Source organism: Rhineura floridana, chromosome 5 (genome assembly GCF_030035675.1).
Source record: "Rhineura floridana isolate rRhiFlo1 chromosome 5, rRhiFlo1.hap2, whole genome shotgun sequence".
Classification (NCBI taxonomy): Eukaryota; Metazoa; Chordata; class Lepidosauria; order Squamata; family Rhineuridae; genus Rhineura; species Rhineura floridana.
In genome coordinates this window covers 95,350,058-95,378,005 of record NC_084484.1, presented here as the reverse complement: position 1 = coordinate 95,378,005, position 27,948 = coordinate 95,350,058, and the positions used below count along the sequence as shown (strand labels likewise).

Genomic DNA, 27,948 nt, shown 5'->3' with positions numbered 1-27,948 from the left:
TTTCTTTTGACACAATCCACTATAGTTACAAAAAAACCCAAACATAACTGATTTTGTCTCCTGTAACAGTACTCTTTATGTTATCTCCACGCATTTTAAGATTGTTTATATAGTTAATGAGCCAGGTAATTGCCCAATAAGTAGCCATTTGCCCTGAGGGTTATTTTCTGTGCAGGGCATGAATGATGAAAGGACAGGACAGGGTTCCCCACACGTGCATATGCACAAATAAATGAGGCTTGAACAGAATTCTGTTTTAGTATTTTGCTGTCATATGATACTAGAAATAACGCTGGGAAAAACAGAAGGGAGTAGAAAAAGAGGAAGGCCAAACAAGAGATGGATAGATTCCATAAAGGAAGCCACAGACCTGAACTTACAAGATCTGAACAGGGTGGTTTATAACACATGCTCTTGGAGGTCACTCATTCATAGGGTCCCCGTAAGTCAAAATTGACTTGAAGGTACATAACAACAAATGATGCTGGAAACTGAACACAATGATGTATGAGCATTATGGTGGCATGTGTGCTTCTGCTCTGCATCAAAGGACCTACTCTTTGCCAAACACTGGTTATTATGGGTAAAGCAGGTGTTTGTTTTAAAAAAGGAAAAACCAAAAGTGATAATGCTGGATGCATTTCTTTTACTTTTTTGCTTCCATTTCCTAACCCCTTCTGTGCCTCACCTCAGTGTGCTCAGACTTTTTGCTTCAGGCAAGAGACTTCTAAACAGCTTTGATTGTGAAGTAAATGCATGAGCCACTTCATTGACTGGATGAGCAAAACATAGAAATTAACATTACTAGAATGAGTTCACCAGGATATGCACGTAATTGTGATTAACAAAACAGAGGTTTTTATTGTTCTGCCATACAAATGCTGTTTCCAAGGTGGCAGTTACTGAGCTTTTGAGGATGGAATGCTCAGAGGGGCTTCATTTGCAGAAGCTAAGTAATGCTTGGACTGTCTTCCAGGTTAAGGCCATGTGTCCAGAGAATATATCCAAAGGTTCTCCCTCTGCTGCTGGATCTGTTGGCGTCTCTATAGCTGTTGTAGAAAAGTCCAACAGGCTGTGGCCCTCAGTGTTGAAATTTTTTGAAACTGGTTGCCCCACTTTTTTGGTCAAGATTGCCGATTTTTGCTTTCTGAAACTTGTGCGTAGGTCAGTTGTAGTTTTTCCTATGTATTGGATATGACATCCTGGTTTTTTGCATTCGATGAAATAAATTATATTGCAGGACCTGCAGCTGATGTTCTGTTTGATGTAATATGTTCTGCCTGTTCTCGTGCTTTTGAAACTAGCTGTCTCCCTGAGGTACACACAGGTGATACAGCGTTTGGAGTGACAAGGATGAGACCCAGGATTGCTGATAGATGGCTTCAGTACAGCTGTCACTAACAGTATGCGTAAATTAGGAGTGCTGCAACAGGAGGCTTGTTTTTGGCTCTAGCAAGATGTTCAGAGTTTGCTAGCAATGGGTAGTTCTCCCTGATTGCTTGGTGATAGGAGATGCTGGGTGGAAATCTACCACAAATGGAATCCATTGTTCTTTGTTCTTTGACACCTTATGATGGAGAAGGTTTTCTCTGGACAGAATGGAGGCTTGGTGGATGTTGCAATCAATATATGTGGGGGATATCTTCTCAGAAGAAGGTGTTCTTTAAGTTCACTGATCCTTCTCTGGTATTTATCCTCATTGCTGCAAATAAGTATTATTCTCAGAGCTAAGCTATACACAATGTTTTTCTTTATATGCTTAGGATGGCAGAATTTCCAGTTTAGATAGGTCTGGGCATCAGTGAGTTTGCTATAGAGATCAGTGGCTATTTTGTTGTTTTCAATGGTGATGAAAAGGACATCAAGAAAAGGGATGTGTGGATTATCATTTGTACTATTAAATGTAAACTTAATAGCTGGACAGATAGAGTTGATGTTTTAACTCTCTTTACCATTTGTCCATATCATAAAGATGTCATCAATGTATTGCCACCATATAAGTGGTTTGTTAATGGCCTTTTTGAGGATCGCCTGTTCCAGTTTACCCATAAATAGATTCGCACATGATGAAGCCATGCAAGTCCCATAGCTGTGCCTTGTAGTTGCACATAATATATATATTAAAAGCTGGTATCCATAAAAGCCACTACTAGCCCCAATATCAACATCTGATCCTCACACAGCACAAATGATCAAATTACATCTGAAAACAGCAGAATTATTCACCATCCCTATAAAGGAGTGGAGCTATGCTCTATGCCAGCTGAGATTACCCTAGGTGACTTTGAGTCTTTGTTAGATGCCTGTCCTTCAAACACAGTGTATACAAGAGCTGTTTTGCCTGTTATAGGAAGCAAAGACAGAAGCCGTTCCAGGCTTATTCATTACAGGGAAGTGTGAAAAAAGGAAATTAAAGTCACCTGCCTTTCCTCTTTCACCACTTCTTGTATCATGAGAGAGCTAATAGTGCCAAAACAGTGAGAAAAATTATGCTATTTTTATAAGTATTGAAGGGATACTTATAAAATTCTGCTTCCAAATTTTATAGCAGAAATGTTCCATGTAATGAACTGGACTATCTTTTTGATATAATTCACAGGTAGGGGTTGAATGTTGAATATATTGTCTAACAATATATTATTTCCAATTTCTCACATTCATCTATATCAGTAGCGCCAGTCAAATGAACCCCCATACTTTCAATGAATTCATGAGGTGGTAGCAGGAACACATCTGCAAGCCATGCACCCAGCTGATAATGCATCTGTTGGTCACTTCCCCAGCTGCCATGCATTCAGCAATAGTACAGAAGGGGGCCTATATGTATATAGATATGAATGCATATGCTTCTTACCCAAAGTCAAGAACTCTGATTGGTCAGGACTCTTGTTTGGGTACATGAGGCCTGTGTTTGTACCTCTGTATGTTATTACCAATAGGAGGCAGCTTGTAGACCTGGGCATTTGCCTGAATATCCCTATTGCTTCCTTGCCAGTTATATACCTCCTCAGTTGTTCAGACTGATACTTTTTCAGTCATTCAGTTTGTATCTGATATGTTTCAGCAGTATTTATTTGAGCACTCCCAATCTAATTTTTAATCTTTTGAACAATCTCAGTCATTTCCGTTTTTTGCTCCCCCAGGTTGAAACTTTTGCTTTGATTTGTCCAACAAACATAGTAACTTGCTATCAAGTGTATGAGGTAGCTCAAGAGCCTGGGATCATAGCCTGAACTGATTAAATAAGCATAGTTTTAAACATTTTCTTCCAGGAATACAACCATTTCACTTTTCACAGCAGATGACTGCATGGTTTCCATTGATCCTACCATGCCAGCAAACTCAAAAAGGTAGGTATGTTTTCTTAACTAAAGCAAGCCCAGAAGAATAGTGATATTACTTACCAGTTTGTTTGCTTGCTTGCATGTCGGGCATAGAGAACAGGCAGTAGGGATGGAACGATCTGTCAATTTCAGTTCTCTGTTTCTCATTTTTCTAATCTTAAATACGGTTCTCCACATTTCTGCATCAATTTGCGTTTTTTTCATGAAAATTATTCAGCATTTATTATGAATTTCTCCTAATAAATACATTTTTGTATGCAACTTTGATTAATCACATTTTTGCAAGCAATGTATCATAATAATTTTGTATATTTTCACCATTTTGTGCATGTTTCTGCCTAATATATGCATGTTTGTAAACATTGCTTGGTTGGAGAACTGCATCACAGTATTCAGATAAATTTGAATGTTTGATGGATGGCTGTGTTTCGGTTCTCATATTATTTTGGAAAGTGCAAATTTGATAAATTCGGCTTTAAATGCAAACTGATAGAATTTCTCACCCATCCCTAAGTGCGAAACAACAAAAAATACTAAGAGTGCTTCCAGATTGTCACTGTTTTGGAATGGGATTCAATCACATGTTGACAAATTCAGGTTGTGTAATTTTGGTTTGGCACTTATGTGGAATAAATCTATTTCCCCCCAAAATTGGATTTTTTGAATATAGACATTAACAGGAAAATACACCGGAAAATGTGGGATATCCTAACTGCAAACAAATCCTCCCTGCAAAGTCCTTGTACACAAATGAGGATGAATGCTCATCCTTTAATATCGGGTCATCTGGAAGCAGCCTCAGACTATTGCACCTGTAAGGTCCCTTTAATTTTTCTCTAAAATTGTATGATTACAGCATGCATAGTTTATATGTGGAAAAAATGCTGCAAGAAGTAGTTAATGTGAAAGTGCTCTTTCCCCCCCACTGCAGCTGTTTATACTGCAAGTCTTAGTTTTCTTCACTGCTTTCTTCCTAGCCTAGTCCTCGGGGTCTCAAACAGGGAATGTGCTACAGTGCTCAGTTAAGGTCTGTGGGATTACATATGTTGTCAGCACTGCTTGAACGTAGCCAACAAGACCGTCTGGGTGTCTGGGGGTGGGGGAGGTATTTGCAGAAAATGCATGTTCTTTCTCTGTCTAAATTTTGAGCATAACCAGTTCCACAAGCAGTTCCCCCAAGTTTCATGATGCTTGCATCATTTTAACATACATGCTATAACTGTCCTTTTGTCTCTTAAAGGACTCCATACAAAGTAAGACCTGTGGCCACCAGGCAACAAACAGGTAAAGTTTATTATGTCCAGAATTAACTTTAGCACATTTCTCAAATTTGTAAATCTGCATTTAAATGGATTATTGAATAAATTTTCACCTATAGCAGATTTAATCTAGAAGAGGGTAGGTACCTTTAAATCAGTAGAACTGAAGACTTTATTATATATTTAAATCTCCTTGATTTTAGTGAGAATGAACTGCCCTTACACATATTTGTGTTGTGGGTGCTGCCATGGAATGAACCCATAGTAAAGAGAATCTTACAGCAGCACTGATGGAACTTGTAAAAGGCACTTAAGTTCCATTGAAGTTAATATTGGCTGTTATTGTCTTGCAGATGGGATTCAATCATATACTAGCAAATTCAGGTTGCACAATTAAAGTGGATTGGTTCTCTTGCACAACAAACCCACTTCCTCCACATACCACATTTTTTACAGTTTAGAAAATGAAGAAAACAATGGAAAGTGTGGGATAACAATTACTTGATGTGACATCAGATTACCTCCCCGTAAACAAATCAGAATGAATGCTCAATAAAAGCCAGCTTTGTATATCATTCCTGGAAACCTCTGCAAACAAATCAATAAACAGGTCATCTGAGATGACCTTTGTTGTTGTTGTTATGTGCCTTCAAGTTGATTACGACTTATGGCAACCCTATGAATCAGTGACCTCCAAGAGCGTCTGTTGTGAACTGCCCTGATCAGATTTTGTAAGTTCAGGTCTGTGGCTTCCTTTACGGAATCAATCCATCTCTTGTTTGGCCTTCCTCTTTTTCTACTCCCTTCTGTTTTTCCCAGCATTATTATCTTTTCTAATTAATCATGTCTTCTCATTATGTGTCCAAAGTATGATAACCTCAGTTTCATCATTTTAGCTTCTAGTGACAGTTCTGGTTTAATTTGTTCTAACACTCAATTATTTGTCTTTTTCGCAGTCCATGGTATCCGCAAAGCTCTCCTCCAATGGGGAACCAATCTGTTTCTCCATATTCTGTCCTTACGGTAGCCTCTTGTGCAGAGTATAGATTGTGCATCAGGACAATCAGATGCTGTGGCACCCTCATTTCTTTTAAAGCATTCCATAGTTTTCATGATCTACAATGTTTGCACTGTAAAGCACAGGCTGATTTTCTTCTGAAATTCATTGGTCTGTTCCTTTATCCAACGTATGTTTGCGATATGATCTCTTGTGCCTCTTCCCTTTCTAAATCCAGCTTGGACATCTGGCATTTCTCGCTCCATATATGGTAAGAGCCTTTGTTGTAGAATCTTGAGCATTATTTTACTTGCATGGGATATTAAGGCAATCGTTCAATAATTAGTGCATTCCTTGGGATCCCCTTTCTTTGGAATTGGGATATATATTGAACACTTCCAGTCTGTGGGCCATTGTTTAGTTTTCCATATTTCTTAATAATTTTTTGTCAAACACAGGTTCAGTCTCAGTAGTTTGTAGCAACTCTATTGGTATGCCATCTATTCTTGATTATTTGTTTCTTCCAAGTATTGTAAGAGCAGCTTTTACCTCACATTCTAAAATTTCTGGTTCTTCATCATATGGTTCCTCTGTGAATGAATCTGTCACCTCTTTTATAGACTTCTTCAGTGTATTGCTTCCATCTTCCTTTCATTTCATCTCGGTCAGTCAGTGTGTTCCCCTGTGGATTATTCAACATCCCTACTCTTGGTTTAAATTTCCCTTTCATTTCTCTAATCTTTTGGAACAGGGCTCTTGTTCTTCCCTTTTTGTTGCCCTCTTCTATTTCTATACAGTAACTATTGTAATAGTTCTCTTTGTCCCTATGTACTAGTCCCTGTATTGTTGCATTTAGGGTTCTGACCATATTTCTATCTCCTTTTGCTTTTGCTTTCCTTCTCTCTTTAACCATTTTAACAGTTTCTTCAGTCATCCATTGAGGTCTTTCTCTCTATTTAACTAGAGGTATTGTCTTTTTGCATTCTTCCCTGATAATATCTCTTGCTTCACTCCATAGTTCTTCTGGTTCTCTGTCAACTAAGTTTAAAGCCTCAAATCTGTTCCTTATCTGATCTTTATATTCTTCTGAGATGTTATTTAAATTGTATTTTGGCATTATGATTGCTTTGTTGTTCTTCTTTAGCTTTACTCTGATTTTCGATATTATCAGTTCATGATCTGTACCGCAGTCTGCTCCTGGTCTTGTTTTTGCAGAAAGTATGGAACTTCTCCATCTTCTGTTACCAATTATATAATCAATTTGATTCCTATATTGACCATCTGGTGATGATGTGTACAGTCATCTTTTCGGTTGCTCAAAAAGTGTGTTTGCAAGAAACAAATTATTTGCTTCACAGAAGTCAATAAGTCTTTCTCCTGCTTAATTTCTGTCTCCTAAGCCCAATTTCCCCACAATTCCTAGTTCTTCTGTGTTCCCTACTTATGCATTCCAGTCCCTCATGATTATCAGAACATCTTGTTTTGGTGTATGATCATTTTCGTCCTGTACTTCTGTGTAAAATCTCTCCAATTCTTCTTCTGCATTTGCCGTTGGAGCATAGACTTGGATGGTGGTTATGTTAATAGGTTTCCCCGTTTAATCTCATTGATATAACTCGCTCAGACCTTGTGTTGTAGCTCGTAATTGCTTTTGCTACATCACTTCTCACTATTACAGCAATCCCGTTTCTTCTTAATTTCTCATTTCTGCATAAAATATTTTGTAGTTGCCCAATTGAAAATGTCCCATTCCCAGGTAGGAAGGTGGGGAAGGGAGAAAAAAGAAAGAAAGAAAGAAAGAAAATGTCCCATTCCCATCCATTTTAATTCACTCACACCAAGTATTGTAATGTTGATAAGTTCCATTTCTTGCTTGACAATTTCTAACTTTCCCTGGTTCATGCTTCTCACATTCCATGTTCCTATTGTGTGCATTGTACAACTCTGGACTCTCCTTTCATATCTGTGCGCATCAGCCTCTGGACTTCCTTTCGGCTTTGACCCAGCTGCGTCATTAGTCACAGCGCTACTCGTACTTGTCCTTTGTTCTTCCCCAGTAGCTCACTGAGTGCCTTCTGACCTGGGGGTCTCATCTTCCAGCACTATCTTGTGTTGCATTTTGGATACTCTGTTCATAGGGTTTTCTTGGTAAGTGGTATTCAGAGGTGGTTTACTATTGCCTTCCTCTGAGTTTGGATGCATCTCAGTCTGGTGTCTCAGCTTTGACCATTCCGCCTTGGGTGCCCCTGCTAGGAGTCTAGCCTTTTGGTCTAGACTCCTGACAGCTTTGCTCTCAGCTTCTTCAACACTCTCAAACCCCCTCACAACATTAAGGTGTGCATCCTAAAGGGGGACCTAAATTACTCTAGACTGGAACGTTTCTATTTTGAACTTGAGTGCAAAAATGCCCAAGTTCAAATGGGGAAAAAAGCATGCAATAGCATCATTTGTGAATGGCACACACTTATTTAAATAATTTAAATTAAATATCTGGGTTTTTAAATTATTATTATTGTTACTGCTACTACTACCACTACTACTACCCGCCCTTCATCAAAGGGTCCCAGGGCAGGTTACAACAGTTTAAAATTCATCATTAACAAACAGTTAAAACAAATTACTATCACAGGAATAGGATGACATACATCTCAGGTGTCAAAGGCCAGGGTAAAGAGGTGCCACTTTAGTATTCACTGAAAACTGTACAGCAAAGGTGCCAGGCGCACCTCTGTGGGGTGCCACAGAGAATGCCCTCTCCCGGACCGCCATCCCTCAAGCTTCCGAGGGTGGCAAAACTACCCAAAGGGCCCCCTCTGCTGATCATAGCACCCAAGAGGGTCTGTAGGAAGGACATGGTCTCATATATTTGGGGCCTAAGTCGTTTACAGCTTTCAACACTAGCATGAGCATCTTAAATTAGAATCAGAAACAAGCTGGCACCAGTGCAACTGTTTTAGAATATGGGTTATATGAGTTCTAAAAGCAACCCCAGCCAGTAAACTCACCGCCACATTTTGCACCAATACACTACAGCAACCCCACGTAGAGCACATCACAGTAATCCACTCTGGAAGTTACCAGTGCATGGAGTACTGTGGCCAAGCAAGAAGCCCAGAAGTCTAGCCCAATCCTTTCCTCATGGCCACAATTGTGTTTATTGCATTGGAACACAGCCATTTAAACAGTCATGTGCCATTCAGAATTCATAGTACCACACTTTTTCCCCATTTAAACATGGATACTGGGCCTGCATCAGTTCAAAATGTAAAGTGTGGATCAACGCTTAGATGTTCCTAACTGGTGCATATCAGAAACTTCAAAAATAAAACACCCAAGTGTAGAAGAGAAAATGGCATTCAGAGGGTGACAAAGAATAGGTGGACCCACCCTATTTTTGTGACTGTCATTTGTTTTAAACTGTTTTTAATATTGTATTTCAAATTGTTGTAACCTGTTCTTAGACCTTACGGTGAAGGGTAGGGTAATAGATTGAAACAATAACATTCTAGAATGGCATTTGACAATCATGAAATAAGACATTTGAGGGGTATTTTTGATAAGAAAAAATATGTTTTACATTACATTGGCCCCAATACAGAGAAAATTAGTCACAATTCGGATAAGTCCCCAAAACTTCATGGGAGTATCATAACTGTGGATGAGGGTTATTATATTTTACTTTTGCATCTACAGAGGTGTAGATTGCTGCCACTTCTGCTTTCAAACCTAAAGGCTGAAAAAGAAAGCTTGAGATTCTGGGGCTTTCAGCTGAGAAGGCGAATGAAGCCCACACTCCCAAGGCTCGTAACAAAATCACAAAAGGTGGCAGGCATGGAGCAAGCTTAGAAAGAAAACGGATGAGAAAGGGGAAGGCAAAAGAGGTAGTGTTTCATAAGCAGAATTATCATTTCAGAGGCAGTTACTGCACCAGTGCTTTCCACAGAACTGCATATGCAATGGGAAATGACTAATAACGTTGAATTAAAACGGAGGCAACACTAACACAGAAGTGCCTGTGGAGTTTTTATATATGGGCCTTTTGTTTTTTTCTTTTTAGTGCTTGTAACTATTGATTTATTTATATTTTCATTCATTCTTTCCCCCTTTCTGGATGGGAGACCACATCTAGTCAGAGTTAAGACTAGTGGGGGAGGGCAGCATGACTACATCCTATATAATAGAAAACTCATTCTCCAAGTGTGGCTTCTTATGTAGCCAAAATGGCTGCACCCACGCACAAAGGGGAGGCATCAGCAGGCTTCGTTTGCAGAAGCACAACAATGTTTAGGGAAAAAATCCTAAAGGGGCAGGGGACCTAGGGATGAATAGTTCAGTATATTCAGTATATTTCTATTGTAGATGGGGCAGGAACCTGCTGAACTCAGATTCTGAAGCAGCCCCAGCTGATTATGATCCATAAAGGGACTCTTACAGCAGCACTGATGGAACTTGTAAAAGGCACTTAAGTTCCATTGAAGTTAATGTTGGCTGTTATTGTCTTGCAGATGGGATTCAATCATATACTAACAAATTCAGATTGCACAATTAAAGTGGATTGGTTTTCTTGCACAATAAACCCACTTCCTCCACATATCACACTTTTTACAGTTTAGAAAATGAAGAAAACAATGGAAAGTGTGGGATAACAATTACTTGATGTGACATCAGATTACCTCCCCATAAACAAATCAGAATGAATGCTCATTAAAAGCCAGCTTTGTATATTGTTCCTGGAAACCTCTGCAAACAAATCAATAAACAGTTCATCTGAGATGACCTAAATTACTCTAGATTGGAACATTTCTATTTTGAACTTGAGTACAAAAATGCCCAAGTTCAAATGGGAAAAAAAGTGTGCAATAGCATCATTTGTGAATGGCACACACATATTTAAATCATTTAAATTAAATGTCTGGGCGATTTATTATCATTATCGTTATTATTATCGTTATTATTATTGTTATTGTTATTATTATAATCCACAGTCCTGCAGATTCCTTTTCAAGTGGTCCAAGACTTGTATGATGCCTCCTTTGCTCTAAAAATGTTTCCCTCTTCTAAAGTTTTCAAAATGTGACATCCAGTTAGCCACAGCCTGGAGAGATTAGCACATAGAGCTCCTTGCTGCCATGCACTCTGAGTGCAAATTCAGCAACAGAATTTGGATTGCATTCAGATAGCAGTTTATTCCATTTCCCCGACATTTCCTTACCTAATAATTTCCACATTTTATTTGATCTTTCACAAAACATAAAAGCCACTTCTGGAAATCTAGCAGAATAAAGTGGAAATTTAGCACTCATTTCCAGAAATAATCCATTTGCAACATCATTAACACAGAAAATCGCAGGAGTAAAGTGACAAAATTTGGGCCGGTATACCGATATACAGTAGGGCCCTGCTTTACGGCATTCCGCTGATGCGGCGGCTTTCAGTTAGGGGAAATTCCCCGTTTTAAAGCCGATTTTGCTGTTTTTCGGCATTTTCACGCGACACAACCCATTATAGTCAATGGGTTCTGCTTTACGGCAGAGGCCTGGTCCCTAACCCGCCGTATAAGCGGGGCCCTACTGTACAGTTCTTTTTCACTGTTTTCATGGGAGAATCATGGGGGAACAGAAGTGTTCATGTGTGGAAAGGGTGGGGGAGTAGCAACATGTTCAGTGATGCTCATTGTGTCACATCACACCCACTGCTGTGAATTAAATTTAGCGCTGCATGGTGGTACATTGTTCAAAAAAAGCCATAGTTCCATAATGCACCAGGTACTACAGTGTGAAAGGAATGTTAGAAATTTGGACAGAAGTGCTACCATTTAATGAGTAAAATTAATGCCATAAACCCCATGTCTGAATGCATCCTTAATGACACTCTGTCATTCCTAGAGGAATTGTACAGGAAAAAAAAACAGCTGCTCCCTGCTATGGATCATGGGCCTGTCTGTCCCTAATTTAAAGTTCATGTCAGTTTCACATGTGGTCATTCATAAATCTGTTTTATTCTGTTTCTGCATTAAACTTTGCGGTGGGTGGGTGGGAATTTCTACAAAAAACCTATTTAAATACCTATTTTCTCACAAAATTACATATTTTTAAATGTGAATTATACTGAAATAGAAATTGTATATGCATTTTATGCATTTTAGTATTTTAGTTTATTTTAGCAGAGAACTGCATCAAAAAATTCTGAGAAGCGCAAAATGTAGGGGAATGGAAGATTAGAGTGGAGTATCCTGGGAAAGGGCATGGCTGGCTGGCTGGAACCCTGAGAAGAAGCACTCACACCACATTGCAACATTTTGTTGTGGGTACCACTCATTTTCAGTTGTTGTGTGCAAAGAGAAGGTCTGTTTATTGCAATGATCTTTGCAGAGTTTGTCTGCTGCAAGATTCCTGTCAGTGAGGGCCTGGCTGCTCAATCTCAGGAATGGTGGGCAGGTTTTGCATTTAACTCTCATTCGGCCTGCAAGTATCAGTATGAACAGACAGGGTCTAAATCTGCCAAGCTCACTCCTATCTGCTTCTATTGCCTATCTGCGATTCTGTGTCTTGGACATGCTAGAGCAGGGGTGGCGAACCTTGGCACTCCAGATGTTGCTGAACTACAATTCCCATCATCCCTAGCAAGCATGGCACATGGGCAGGGATGATGGGAGGTGCTAGAGTATGTCAGAATGCTGAGAGAGCTTAATGCAATGTAGGGAACGGGCTTTCAGGTACAGAGATGAAAGCGCTTGACTGTGTTCGAGAGTAGGAGGGTTTGATATTTGTGAAACTTTCATGCTCCCCACACTGTAGAACTTGAAATGGAGGCCCTGTATTGAAAAAGAACTGGTGGTAGCATCTCACCATGCCTAAAATGTGATTGGAAATGTGATTGGGGTGAATTGTAGCTCATTGTGCACAGTGGCTTCAGGTTAGTGGCCTGAGCAGTTTGAGTAAGATCTCACTGGAAACACCTGTTCCTTGACCCTGACTCAGGACAGGGCCATCTCATGCTTGCCACTCCCACATCTATTCATGTGCTTGTTCTCTCCGTCTGGTTCCAATCCGCACAACTGTCTATAGGGACAGGGTAAGGCAAGTGATGAACATTGGTCCATCTTCTCACCCTTGGCACTGCTTGCATGTTCAGAGATGGTAGGTGATGAGTAGGCAGCAGCATGAAAGACCAGCAAGGGCAAGGGGCTTTGGGGGTCAGTAGTGTGCCTCCTACAGGTCTGTGGGCTTCAGCAGGTGCCCAACATTACCTTGACCCCAGCCCTGATTGTTTGGAAAGATCCTTAAGAAACAGCACCTAACAATAAGAAATACCTATACCTTTTGTGTTCCATAGTGGGAATGGAAGAGACTGAAGCATTGATCACTGCTGTTCTGTGAAGCGTTGGCTTCCTGTAATGTTGCCAACTTATTTCATAGTCTCTTCATCTTACTTGGAAGCATCCTTGTCTCTAGCTATCAGTTGTCAGGTCTTCTTCCGATTAGCATGTAAAGTTACCAAATCATTAACAGAAAACAAAAAAGACAACAGTCGGTCTCAAGGGACACCAATATGATTAGGAATATTGGATCAGTAGAGATTTATACAGCTGTCCTGGTAGAAGGCTTGTGTAAGACACTGGGAATGTGGCTCCTGATAGATGAGCTAATTTATTGTGTTTATCGTAAAACAGAGCTTCAAGGAGACACCACAGAGTTTGTTTAATAATTAAAGATATGCCTTATCACTCTTGTGCCAATTTTGCAATCTGACACCAAGACTAAATTGTCTAATTATGTCAAGACATGACACATTTGGATTAAGCAGGGATGTTTTGCTGGCAATTTGTCTCTACAAAAAATGTATCTACTCCTTGTATTGGCTTAGAAGATTTGAGATTTCTTACAGCTATGCCGGCGGGGGCCTGGAATTCTAAGCAACACTTTCATTGGCCTCTCTCCTGATTGCTCTTTTGAGAGATCCAATGTGGTGTAGTGGTTAGAGTGTGGGATTGCAACCTGGGAGACCAGGGTTCAAATCCCTACATAGCCATGAAACTCACTGGGTGACCTTGGGCCAGTCACTGCCTCTCAGCCTCAGAGGAAGGCAATGGTAAACCCCCTCTGAATACCACTTATCATTGGGATCGACTTGAAGGCAGTCCATTTCCACTTTTTCAATTTCAACCCAACCATGCGAATTATCCACAGGGAGCAGTGATAATGAAAAACCAGAAGATAAGGGTTAGATGTTAACAATACAGAGTAAGGGCCATGTTGTGCCATGTGCTTGGTCCACTGGCCATTGGCATCTGGATTAGCATGCTCATGTCTATAGGAAAGATTCTCTTTTGATAATGACACCAAAGAAAGTTCATATTCACCTGGTTTGTAATATGAATTTGTCCAGCTGGTAATGCTCAGCTGTATCAGAGATCAAACATGGTTTCCCCAAAAAGTTATCATGTGGCTTGAAATGTAGAACAAGTTTAAGTGCCTGCACAAGTTGACCAGGCTGCTTTGTAGGTATGTGCATAAATGTTCTTGTTTTAGGCCCTTAATTTTGATGAGGCTCATATTGATCACTGTGAATCTATGTAAACTACAAAGCCAGCTGTATTGTAGGCACATATGTAGACATTTGTTAATGTTAGCCCTTTAATACTGATGAAACTCTGATGGATTTTTGTGAACTGTATGGCCAAACCAAGCAGCGTTATGGCGATTGATGTCTCTATCTAAGTCATTCTCCCAATTGTTTCTTGCAAACATTTTATGTGGTATCTGCCCCCAAAACAAATCCAGATCAAAAACCTTCTTGTTATCAGTGGCATTTTGTGGGGACTGTAGATTGTTGAATTTCCAAGTGCAAGTTATTCTGCAAGAGGAGGCCTTTTTGGTCTTCTTGTGACCTGCAAAGTGTCATCTAGTGGCAAATGGAAATGGGCCTTCTCTGTGGTGGCACCTACCCTTTGGAATACTCCCCACCCATTAACTGGAAGATATCAACTGTAATGTGATGTTAGATGCTTGTTGAAAACTTCTGTTTTTGTTTGTGCATTTCTAGGCTGTTAATTCTGGATTATACTGCTCAGTAATTTGATATTTTAGATATTTGTGGATGTATTTTGTTGTAATGTATGTTTTAAAGTTTTGATATTTTTCTTGTGAGAACGCAAGAGGAACTTGCTGGATCAGGCCAATGGTCCATCTAGTCCAGCATTGTGTTCTCACAGTGGCAAACCAGATACTTCTGAGAAGCACAAAAGCAGCATGTGAATCCCAACAACTGGTATTCAGAGGCTTACTGCCTCCAATAGTGGAGGTAGAACCTAGTCATCATGCCAGCTATATTGTAAACTGCTTCAAGATTTGTAATCTATGTATAAACTGATTGATTGATTGATTAAAAGAAATGTGTATGTATGCACTATCAGCATATGTATGCCAACATCACACACTGGGAGAGCTCTCAGGAAACAGATGGACTTTTCCCTATATTCTTCAACAAAGATAGTAAATGCTAAACCAATTCTAAATTGAGTCAGGAGAAATTTGTCCATCACTACTTAAGACAGATTTAGCCAAATATTGTTCCTTGCACACTGAGAATTTTGCAATCACTGACAAGGAGCTGAGAATCTGGATCATCCAGCTTTTTATAGCCATGTTTGATGGAAAAATGGAAACGGACTGCCTTCAAGTCAATCCCGACTTATGGCGACCCTATGAATAGGGTTTTCATGGTAAGCTATATTCAGAGGTGATTTACCATTGCCTTCCTCTGAGGCTGAGAGGCAGTGACTGGCCCAAGGTCACCCAGGGACCTTCATGGCTGTGTGGGGATTCAAACCCTGGTCTCCCAGGTCATAGTCCAACACCTTAATCATTACACCATGCTGGCTCTCTTGTTTGATGGAAGTATATATTAAAATAATAAATAAAACAAAATGTACACTTATTGTAAGCAAATATTAGGGTGGCCAGATGCAAAGGATTCTGGTGCCTTTAAGAGATTGTGCAAAAGAAGCCATTTCAGCAGGACTGAAATTCTCACTTTCTACAAAGGTAGAAAACTTTGTCTTCTTTTACATGGGGAAGGGCCATAGGTCAGTGGCAGAGCATCTGCCCTGCATGCAGAAGGTCCCAGGTTCAATCCCTGTCATCTCCAAGGAGGACTGGGAGAGAACCCTGTCTGAAATCATAGACAGCTGCTGCCAGTCAGTGTAAACAACAGTGACCTAGATGGACCAATGGTCTGACTCTGCATATGTTTCTCCATCTGGTTACCTTAGGCACAAGCCATTGCTACTATACCATCTGCATGGGATAGATAATGTAAGAAGGAGGGATACTAATTTGCCCATGAGTAATATTCCTTTGTCTGGTATTCTTGCACAGTGCAATTCTGCACAGTTCCTTAATCACACCCATTGAGACTACAGTCTGTTCTGTTCCCTACACAACTTTTTCAAGTGGTTCTTTGCAAAGGTACCTAGGAAAGACCTGTAAGAGCATTTAAGAGATGTGCTACATTGCACTGTATGTAAATAAATACCTGCGTAGAACTACTAAAGTGTGTGTGTGTGTAGAAAGGAACATAGGAAGCTGCCAGTGGTGGCTGGTGCCCATTGGGACTGATAGGGTGGAAGGGAGGGAGACCTACAGGAGGCAGAGCCAGAGCCAGAGCCAATGACAGGCAGAACCAACTCATTCTAGTTTTGGCCCCATCCTCCGCCCCATCCTCCTCCCTGCTCCACACACGCACGCACGCACGCACACACGCACACACACACACACACACAGAGGAGTACGTATTTATTATGAGCAAAGTTTCCTCTATATATATCTGTTTGCTGGCCAAACCCAAAGGCTGACTTAAGTTGTCCTTTAGAGAAGGAGGTCAGATAATATGCTTTGTTCCCACACTGCAGGTGTTGCATCCACAGCATGAGCCTCTGTTGAGTATTATGCACTCATTCTGGGAAGAGCTCCCATTGACGTCAGTCTAGAGACCTTGCTGAGAGTACTACACACAAAATAAGGCATGACTATGCAAAAGAGACCCACATGGAAATGCTAAGTTTTACCCTGCAGCTGTAATCTATTAGGAAGTAGTCCTGAAAATGTTCTGCATTTCTCTCAAAAATATTGTGTGTGGGGGGGAATCATGAAGGGGGATTTTTCCCTTAAAACTTTTGAGTTTGCAAAAAAAAGTGCTTCTGAAAATATTCCATATGTCTATCTAGGATCTTTTGGAGGAAGGAAAATGTACAACTGTGGTCCAAAAAAGTGGTGAAATAAATTTTAGGTACATCATCTAAGTGAGCTGAAGTAGGAATATTTTAACTGCAAGTCATATATTATTCTTAATTGTTCTTCTTTTGAGGACAGCTATTTATTGTTGTTGTTGTTGTTATTTCAATTTCTTACCTACCCTGTGCCAAAAGGTCCCAGGGTATATTACAGCAGTGGTCTTATAAATCACTGTATTGTCCTGAGGTGTCATTGTGTAACAAAATACTTCTGTACTGCATGACATATGTGCCCAAGGAATCACCTAATAGCATCACTTCCTATCCTCCAGAGTAGTGCTTTGAACATTATCTTTGTTGGTCATAAATCTTTACTGAACTCTGCGGTTATAAAAACATCCATCTTCCGCCTTACTGGGCTACAGATGGTGATGATACCAACTGCTAAAACTGTATGCTGGAAAATTACTGCTTGCTGTGAGTGGATTGTTGCACTATGAACTATCACAGACTGTTGCAAAGGATAGTATTTTTCCATAATAATTTCCACCACAATGTTGAGCAAGGATGCCTTAGTTGCATCAAGAGTGGATTACTGCAATGCACTCTATGTGAGGCCGCCATAGATAACTATGCAGAAACATGAGCTGCTTCAGAACATAGCAGACAGGAGCATAAGACTTCCCTTTTGCAGCAGCTTCACTGGCCTCCTGTCTATTTACAGCTCCATTTCAAAGTGTTGGTTATTCCCTTTAAAGACCTGGACACCTAAAGGACCAGCTCCTCTCACATAAGCCTACTCATTTATTAAGATCAACAGGGGATGCTCTCCTTTGGTTCCACCAACATCTGAGGTACAATTGGCTGGGATGCAAGACAGGGCCTTCTCTGTGGTTACACCAGACTACCCCCCCATGATAATTTCTGGGGGGAAGGATTTTTATCAAGGCCACAGCTGCAAAGGGAAGTCTTAAACCTCACATCCCTGTCCAGACTAGAGTCCCAATGACTATTCACCCCCCCACACACACACACACACTTCTACTCCCACAAACCTTTGATTTAAAAAAAATGCAGTATGGTTGCTTGTCACATCATTAATGTAACATGTAGTTAGATCCTGTCACAGACTCCTTTGAGATGTCCTCCCCATGTAAGGAGCGGGAACAGATCTCCTACACAGTGTCTCCTGCCGCAGATTGTGCTGCTCCCCTACGCAGTGAGGTACCTAGGTACTTTTACAGCCTGGACTGAGGGTGCTTCCAGACAACCTGTTTATTGACCATTCATCCAGATTTGTTTACAGGAAGATTTGATGATGTTGGCTATTTAATGAGCACTCATTCTGAATTTTGGGGGAAGTTGGATGACGTTGTGTCAGAGTATTATCCCACACTTTCCAGTGAATTTTCCTGTTACTTTCCTTATCATAAAAAAACTGATATTTTGCATAAGTGAGTTGGTTTTGTAAGTCCTCCCAATCAACTATAATTGCACAGCCTGAATTTGCTGGTATGTGATTGAATTCCACCAGCAAACAGCAACAGTCTGGTAATGCTCTTAATGGTTGGGGGTTGGGCTTTAGTATATTACTTCAGCTGTGAAGCAAACACTTAACATTTTATCTTCTCCCCCCCCCCATCCCAATTCCATGCTTTACATGGTAACAATGGAATTGATGACATGGGGAGCAACCATGTTTTTCTCCGTATACAATTCCCCAAGAGCAACTGAATGTCATCAAATCCATTACTCCCAGGGGGATTTCCTGTATTGTATTCAGAGGGCATGGTGGTAAAGAGCCTCAGCCCCACACATTAGCCGTTCCAGGCTGTGAATGGCTGGACTTTTAACAAGGCAATAAGTACTGTCTACAGAGTTAGCACAGCAACCCTCAGTCAGCCTCATAAGAAGATCTGCAGGATTGCATGTTCTGAAGTGGATCCGTGATCCAATTGGGGTGACGATCTGCTCAAATTTAATCAGGTGAGTCATCTTTGGAATCCAGGATTGGTGGATTCCTATCTCATCCCTCATAACAACTGTGCCTTGCACAGACCAGGATGGTTTCCAGAGGAACCGTACACTGAGCAATTGTCCTGATTTGTTTTCACAAAATTTGCACAGAAGTTATATGATGTAACTGACATGGGGTTGTTATCCTGCACTTTCAGTGTAGCTGTCCGTCACTTTTCTTAACCGCAGAAAATCCAATTTAAAAAAAACACAAATTTGTTGAGCTATTAGCTGGTGCTATTTGCTACAATGTATCTTTCTTTTCAGAGGTGTATGAAGGTACACTCTTATTGTGCAAAGGATATATACCAACATGTGTCCCAGGCTTGCCTTTGCTAGCAGGAGCCTGATGTTAAACAGAGACCCTCTTCAGCTGCTCCTTGATGGTGACAACTGGAAATATTAGCATGCTCTGTTTTAGAAGCTACTGCCATCAGTGGGACAGTAACCTGACTTCAGTTAGAGCTGGATAGTCCTTTTCATGCGATGTAGCATGTACAATACACAGGAGGGGTGGGGGCTTGATATTATACCTGTTGGCCCTGCCCCATTCTCAATGCATTTATTGGAACTTCTAAGAGATCATTTGCATATAAACGCCATATGTGCTTAGGCTCTGGCGACACAATCAGTGCCCTAATTTTTGGGTTGTGTGAAGGACCACCTATACTTGTATGAACCTGCCCATGGCCTAAGACCAGCATCAGAGGCCCTGATCATTGGCCAAGTTAGATTGGGGAGTATTAGAAACAGGACCTTTTCAGGTAGCTCCTGATTTCAATTGTGGCTAAGTGATGTGTGTTTGGGACCATCAATTATGGCTTTTGAAGACCCATTTCATTAGCAGTTTTATTAAGAATGAATGCTGCAGGCTTTTACATGATTGTTTTAAGGTTTTCTGGTTGTTGGCTTATACTTTGATAGTAATTTTTTTATGTTGGGCTGGTTTAAAGGGTATGTTAAGAGAGTATTGTTCCTGATAGCTCTCTTTTTGAGATAAGTTTTAATTTTATTATTCACTTGTCATTTGTGATTTATTGTAATGGCTGAAAGCCACCTTCTCCTAAAAGGCAAACTAAAAAACCTTACAATAAATAAAATAAGTAAATATTGTGCATAGACCATACATGCCTACAGTCAGTACACATGGATGCTCTGAGCACAAGTTTCAATGGATACACAGAAGGTAGGGTATGGCCAGCAAATACAGTCCTAAGCCCCTGCCCTCCATATGCTATACGTCATGGGTTGCCTACCCAGCACCCACGGGCACCATGATGCCACAAAGGCCTTCATTGGTGCCCATAGGCAGGGGCCCAGATTCTGAGCTTTCATTTTAAAAAAACAAAAACCTAAGCCTCTAGGCCCCTTAGAAAGAATGTTATAAAGCAAAATGTGCAGGTACTCTTCTAAGCAATTTTTTTAAAATGAGCCACCTGTCAGTGTCAGTGTTTTCCGCTAATATAGAGCTGTGATTAATAAATGAGTTGTTTGGACACCAGGCAATAAACATCTCTGGGGTCCTAAAGAGCTGTTGTTTCCCCCTCTCCTTTAGTGCACTTTCCCTGTTTCTGTCTTATTTTTTACTCCTTGGGATCTCCATAGTTTGCCATTCATTTTTCCCTAGCAAACAGGATGCATCTTTCATGTGATGGGTTCATCTGATATCAAGTAGTCCCTAGACGTTATTTTCTGCAAATACTACTACACAATAAGTGTGGGTGGGTGTTAAAGAATCCTTCTCCCCCCAAAAGACATATGTGAGAATTTCCAAAGAGGCTGAGGCATGTCTTAGGCATTTTTAACTATTTTATATTTTTGTGATTCACCCTGGGACCTACTGGTGAAGGGTGGGTAAAAAAATTATCGTCATCATCATGCTCTGCAGGAGGTGATATCCAGGCACTCATTAAGAATTCACTGCCTAGTTACCTTACAGTACAATGGTATACGTGTCCACTCAGAAGGAAGTATCATTGTGTTTAATGGGTCTTACTTCTAGGTAAGTGGGTATAGGATGGCAGTCTAGGCTTTGGTTTAGGGTTGGTGCTGGAGAAAAGAAGAGTTCTTGTGCCTTTAACAGCTGTATGGCAAGCAGCTATTCAACGTTAAGCCTTTTCTAGCATGGAAATAAGGTTGCCAAGCTCAGGGCCTGAGACTGATCCTGTATCTTTAGGAGAAGAGAAAGTCAGCCAAGTGCAGGTGTTCTTGCAACTCTGTAATGGGAAAAACCACAAGGTGGAATTCTCCCTTCCCCCTGCACAACTTTTAAAGATACAGAAGACCTCTTGGAGGCCAGGCCTGGCAACCAAGAGGTCTTTTGTATCTTTAAAAGTTGTGCAGGGGGAAGGGAGAATTCCACCTTGTGGTTTTTCTCATTACAGGGTTGCAAGAACACCTGCACTTGGCTGACTTTCTCTTCTCCTAAAGATACAGGATCAGTCTCAGGCCCTGAACCTGGCAACCCTATATGGAAATAGCCACGGGGAAAGCTTCACCATGATAGTATTCTCTCTAAGTTTGTGTTGTGACATGCCCCCCACAGCAGTCATTTTGTGACTGGTGCCCACAGCACTCTCAACATTTGAAATGTGCCCACTGGTCCAAAAAGGTTGGTGACCCCATGAACAGGATTGGTGTGAGTAATGTACAAAGAAGAATTAAAGAAAAGGAAAAAAGGAGGAGGGTGGACAAAGACACAAAGATCTGGACTTGGCTTTTAGAGTCATGCCATCATGGCTCTTTGGAGAAATCAGAGTGCATTTCCCAGCTTTATAATATGGAAAAAATAGTGACCTCACTTATTAAAGTTGTCAACTTTTTCTGGCCTGGCTCCTGTGCCTTTAACAGCTGTATGAGAAGAAGCAGAAGTTCAAATGGCAACACTTTCCCCAGCATGCAGATGCAGGGAAAGCTTCACTTACTGAATTCCCACTTCTTTGCACATTGTTCTTAAAGACACAAGAGGAAACCTGCCAAGGAAATAAAATAAAATTTGGCAACCCCTATACTTCCCTGAGAAGCTTGAGAGTGAGGCCAGTAAAAGTGTACAGCATTTTGCACATTGAAAATAATATTTTAACTAAACAGCTGCAATCATTAGAAGATTGTTCCCATTTCACAGACAGTGATATGGGATCTAAGAATTAAACAAACAGTTAATGTAAAGCAGGAAAAGGGGACCTTTGTCTCTTTAAGACAAGAGGAACTGCTAGCTATATATCTTTACTGTGTTGCGGGGTTATAAAAACATGCGTCTTTGTTCTTTTATTACATCTATAAACATCAGGCTGCAGTTGACTGTTCTCTGGATTAGAATGTCCTCGTACTTTAAGTGAGTTTTGACAGTGAGAGGGAGGGAAAGTAGAAGATCTAGGGATTGTTTTTTCCCCCTTTTTAGTGGATTGTTTTTATAGGACCTTGTCACTCTCGTGTAAGCTTCAGCCACTACAAAAGTTCAGAGAGGCAATGAATCTGGGATACACGGGGTTGAGAGTTTATTCTTTCTTTGGCCTTGTGTAATATTCCGTTGCTTGTTGTACGGTAAGCAGAAACAAATATTTTATGCTATTGTTAATTAAAAACATTATTTCTTTGGGGTCAGCTCTTTGATTTCCAGCAGAAGTTTAAACTTTTTTTAAAAAGTGAAAGCTATTTACTTGACTAGAACTACTCTTTCTATTTACTGTTCTGCTTGCTGCATTTGTGAGTCGCTTAACAAAAATGAAACAAAGTAGAAAAGCAAAGATATTTTATTGGATGAATCTACTTTGGTCCTGTCCTTCTGAAGCTTTTCTTGATTATTCTACTTTTGAGGTTTATAATAATTAAAGTCAAATCCTTGCAAAAAAAAAGTTTTTTAAAAAGTAGTGTCTTTTTGTGTACATCAGGACAACCGGTTTTAAGGAAAGACATGCTTTAAAGAGAGCTATATCCATCTGGAATATATTTTAAATATTGAAGACATTAATTTCTCAGACACAGGGGCATTCAACTGTGTATTAATCTCATGAATATCATCTTCGTATTGTTTCTTCCATTAAGACTAGATAGAAAAAATACAGGAAACTGCATTTGAAATATAGTTAAGTTTTAGGAAATGGTTTGTTATGGGGAAAAAAAGTGTGTTGTTCAAATCATGACAAACTATGCTGGCTGATCTATAATTCTGTTACGATGAAGATGAGATACACCTTTTATATTAGTGCTTTCAATGACTCCAAATTGGCTAAAATCCATTTTTTTAAACCACACTGGGAATTGGGCTGTTAATTTTGCCTTTACATAGAACACTGTGATCTGACTCCTAACTTTTAAAAGCAATTTTAAATAAGCAATTTTGCATTGCGTGTCACATTTCTAAAACAAGCAGTTGTAATAATCTGTGTGTGGTGGATAGTCAGAAGATATATTCTATACCTCTGATTACCATCTTCTGGAGTCACTGAGCTTCCCAGAGTTGGCTGCGTTTGGAGATGGATTATACACAACTTTGGTCTGATTCAGCGTAGACATTTATTTCTTTTTTAATCTGTGGTCTGTGCTTGTTTTGTCAAACATTAACTGTATGGAGACAGACAAATTATTCTGAAGCACTTGGTGGTACATCTTTTCCAAATACATGATCAACTTGCAGTAGTTCCCAAGCACTCAGAAATCACCTAAGCTGTTAATAATGTTGCACAACTGCAACCTTGTGCACACCCTAATAATTCCAAAAGGCATCCTATGAAAACAAAGGCTTGTATTGGGCTGAGTAGTCCTCCCTGCAAATAGATAAATACTATAAACCAGCAAAATGCTAAATCAGAAAAAACTATGTCGATCATGGAAATGTTATGGCTTCCAGTGGTGATTATAGCACCATGTAAAGAGCAAAACATGTAGTATTATATAACGTAAATCACACAGTAGGGGCCACTCATGGAAATTCTGGACAACTTTGCTATGGAATATACATTATATATACCTCATATAAACTATCAAGGCAGTATTCAATATATACAAGTACAATAAAACATAAAAGCATACAAACAATTCAGAATAATAATTAAAATGATGGGCTAATCAAGAAAGTTTAAACAGCTGCATAGGCCTGTCAGCAGTCCAGATATGGTTGCAGCTGGTGTACCAGATGATGCTGGTAAAAGATGCTCCTAACCACAGAGGTCAATTGGGCCTCTAATGACAAAGATGTTTCTAGGAGTACCAGAGGTACCTACTCATTTAGAGGGAGTGCAACTCTGTACAAAACAAGAAACTTCTGGATATGAGAACTGCTTGCTTACCTACATAGCTACCATCTTCCCCAGGTTCAAACACAGTTTATTGACCCTCATCCAGTCCATCACTGCATTCAGGCACTGGTCCAGGGCTTGCACAGTCACTCTTGATTCAGATGTTGTGGAGAAATAGAGCTCTGTGTCATCAGCATAATTATGACAGTGTGCTCCAAAATTTCTAATTGCCGCTCCCAATGTATTCATTGAACAAATGTATAAATTGAACAAATAAATATAAATGGAATAGACAAATGAAGTAAATAAGTGCCAGGGGGCCAAAGAGCACTCTCCCAATACTGCTCTCTGGACACAACTGTGCAGGTAGGAATAGAACCACAGTTCCTCTGATACCAATCCTGAGCAATCAGTCCAGAAGGATACCATGGTCAATGGTATCAAAGGCTGTGAAGCCACTGAGTAACAGGATGGTACTCCCCTTGTACCTTTCCCAATAAAGATCATCCATCAGAGTGACCAAGTCTAATTCAGTTGCCAAACCAGGCCTGAACCCAGATTGCAATGGATCTAGATAATCAGTATAATCCAGGAACACTTGCAGTTCTGCCACAACCGTCTGTACCACATGCCCCCAAAATGTATTTGTAACTGACCAGTAGTTGCTGTAAACCATTATTCGAGGGTAGGCTTTTTAAGGAGTGGATGCACCACAGCTTCTCTATGGGCAGTGGGCACGGCTCCATCATTGCATTCACAATAATTTGGCCCCATCTTGCCACCCTGTTCTGGCTATCTTTAACCAGCCAGGAAGGGAAGGGATCCAGAAGGCATGTGGCCTCAGATGCAAGTATCCTGTCCACATCATCAGGCAACATGAACCTGAAATGATTCCATAATACTAAATCATATGTAACATTGGACACCCAGACCAGATCATCTGCAGTAGTGGCATCCAACTAGCTACGGAGTCAAGCGACTTTATTCTCCAAATGTCTTGCAAACCACTCACAAGTAGCCACCATTTGTTCCAGGGATCTGCCTCCCAAGGCTGGGGTAACTAATCTCCGGACCACACAGAACAACTTTCCTGGCCAACTCCACAAAGATGTGATGGACACAGCGGGGTATGACTTACTTGCTGCTTTCACTGCTCCATGGTAGAATCATAGAATCATAGAGTTGGAAGGGGCCTTGTAGGCCATCGAGTCCAACCCCCTGCTCACAGCAGGAAATCCACAGCTAGAGCATCTCCCGCAGATAGCTGTCCAGCCTCTGCTTGAAGACATCCAGCGAAGGGGATCCCACCACCTCCCTAGGCAGTCGGTTCCATTGCCGAACTGCCCTTACTGTCAAGAAGTTCCTTCTAATGTCCAATCTGAATCTACGCTCCTGCAACTTAAAACCATTAGACCTAGTCCTACCCTCTGGGGCAGCAGTGAACAAATCTGTACCCTCCTCTATGTGACAGCCCTTCAGGTAATTAAAGAGTGTAATCATGTCGCCCCTCAGCCTTCTCTTCACTAGACTGAACATGCCAAGTTCCTTCAACCTTTCCTCATAAGACTTGTTCTCCATACCGGCTATCATCCTCGTCGCCCTCTTCTGAACCCACTCTAATTTGTCTATATCTTTCTTAAAATGAGGCGCCCAGAACTGAACGCAGTATTCCAGATGAGGCCTGACTAATGCAGAATATAGTGGGACTATTACTTCCCTCGACCTGGAAACTATAGCTCTGTTTATGCATCCCAAAACCACGTTTGCCTTTTTTGCTGCAGCATCACACTGCTGGGTCATGTTCAACTTGCGATCCACTACAATTCCAAGGTCCTTCTCACACGCACTACTGCTAAGCCGGGTATTTCCCATCCTGTACCCGTGCATTTTGTTTTTGTGGCCTAAATGCAGAATCCTGCATTTGTCTTTATTGAATGTCATTTTATTAATTTCAGCCCAATTTTCTAGTCTATCCAGGTCCCTTTGGATTTTATTCCTGTCTTCCATTGTGTTAGCTATCCCTCCCAGTTTCATATCATCCGCAAACTTCATAAGGCTTCCCTCCACCCCATCATCTAAGTCATTGATAAAAATGTTGAAGAGTATCAGCCCCAGGACAGAACCCTGTGGCACTCCACTCAAAACCTCCTTCCAGTCCGAAGCAGAGCCACCGACGACCACTCTTTGAGTACGGCTTTCCAACCAGTTGTGAATCCACCTGACAGTATTTCCATGTAGTCCGCATTTGACCAGTGTGCTAATCAAAAGGTCGTGGGGGACTTTGTCAAACACTTTGCTGAAATCTAGATAGATGACATCTATAGCATTTCCACCGTCTATTAGGCTAGTGACCCGATCAAAAAAAGAGATGAGATTAGTTTGACAGGACTTTTTCTTGACAAACCCATGCTGGCTCCTACTAATCACAGCATTGTCATCTAGATAGTTGCCAATGGACTCTTTTATTATCCGTTCTAATATCTTCCCCGGTATTGAAGTCAGACTGACCAGCCTGTAATTCCCTGGATCTTCTTTTTTACCCTTTTTAAAGAGCAGGACGACGTTTGCCCGTCTCCAATCCTCCGGCACCTCTCCCGTTCTCCAGGATTTCTCAAAGATGATGACAAGAGGTTCCGAGAGTACATCCGCAAGTTCCTTCAATACTCTGGGATGCAGTTCATCAAGCCCTGGAGATTTGAACTCATTTAGGTTAACTAGGTATTTCCTGACTATCTCCTTATCAATCTCGAACTGCAATCCCGACCCCTTACTGAGATTGCTACCGATGCAAGGTAGGCACAATGTGTCCTAACATATGAGTTTGATCAGCTTCAGAGCAGGATTTCCACCATTTGTGCTCCAGTCATAATCCAGCCCACTTCATCAACTGCAGCACCTTAGAATACTATGCAATCTCCATGGCACCAGAGAGGACCCTTGTGGGTGATCATATTGATGGCCCTACCCATCTCATACTTCCACAGTGAAACAAAAGCATTGACAGGATCACTTTACCTAGCCACTGGAAAAACTCCAGAGCAATCAGAAATCTAGTAGAATTCATCAGCCTCTGAAGGTGGGTCATCCTAATTAGTCCCCTACCTGTGCAGGTGGGACTAGTAGCTGTAAGACCAAATGTCCACAGGAAGTGGTCTGACAATAACAACTGGGCAGAATCTACCTGTCCTACTTCCAGATCACCTCCTCCCCACTTGGAGCAAATAACAAATCAAGGGTGTGCCCTGCTCCTACATGGCACATGATAGAACAAGATAAAAGAAAAACTCAGTGGCCCCTGAGGGACCTCAAAAGCTAGGTGCTGTCCGACGATGGAGTTTAAAATAACAAATCCTACCTACATGCTTGCAATAGAAGATTCATATAAGCAAATGCAATGTACCTCTAAACATTGCTGGCTTTGCAAATACAGTGGTGAAAATGCACTTAAGAATAAGCTTTGAAGCTTGCATGCAATCTCTTCATGCAGCATGGGAAGAGATCTAACAGACAACTTTCAGGCAACAGGATTTGAAAACAGAACATCAACATCAGCTTTCAGCATTGCTAGCTGCAGTATAAGTGAGAGAACCTAAGCAGCAGCAGTTCTTGTTTCCAAATCCCCTGCAGTAGGCAAAGTAGCTGAGAGTGTTTTTCCAGCTGGATGTAATGACCAGGGAATGAACAGCTTAAGAAAGGTTGGGTAGCACTGGGCAATAAACGCTTGGAGTTGTCATTGTAGAAACTTACATGAACACTTTCAACAGCTAGATCTTTCTAGAAGACCACTGTGTGGCAGGTGCAAGGTGCATCCCCCCCCCCGCACAAGAATAAAAAGCCAACAATGGTTTATGGTCAACTTTTA

General features: G+C 40.8%; 1 protein-coding gene across 4 annotated transcripts in view; it reads left to right on the top strand.

Annotated features, from left to right (window-relative positions):
* Positions 1-27,948, top strand: part of PDE9A (phosphodiesterase 9A) — a 115,306-nt gene that overhangs the window by 21,872 nt on the left and 65,486 nt on the right. For 2 of the 4 annotated variants that reach the window (XM_061627561.1, XM_061627562.1), the window contains exons 3-4: positions 3,273-3,350; positions 4,585-4,628. In XM_061627561.1, the coding sequence (XP_061483545.1) occupies positions 3,273-3,350; positions 4,585-4,628 (122 nt within the window). The other 2 variants (XM_061627564.1, XM_061627563.1) reach the window with 2 other exon arrangements.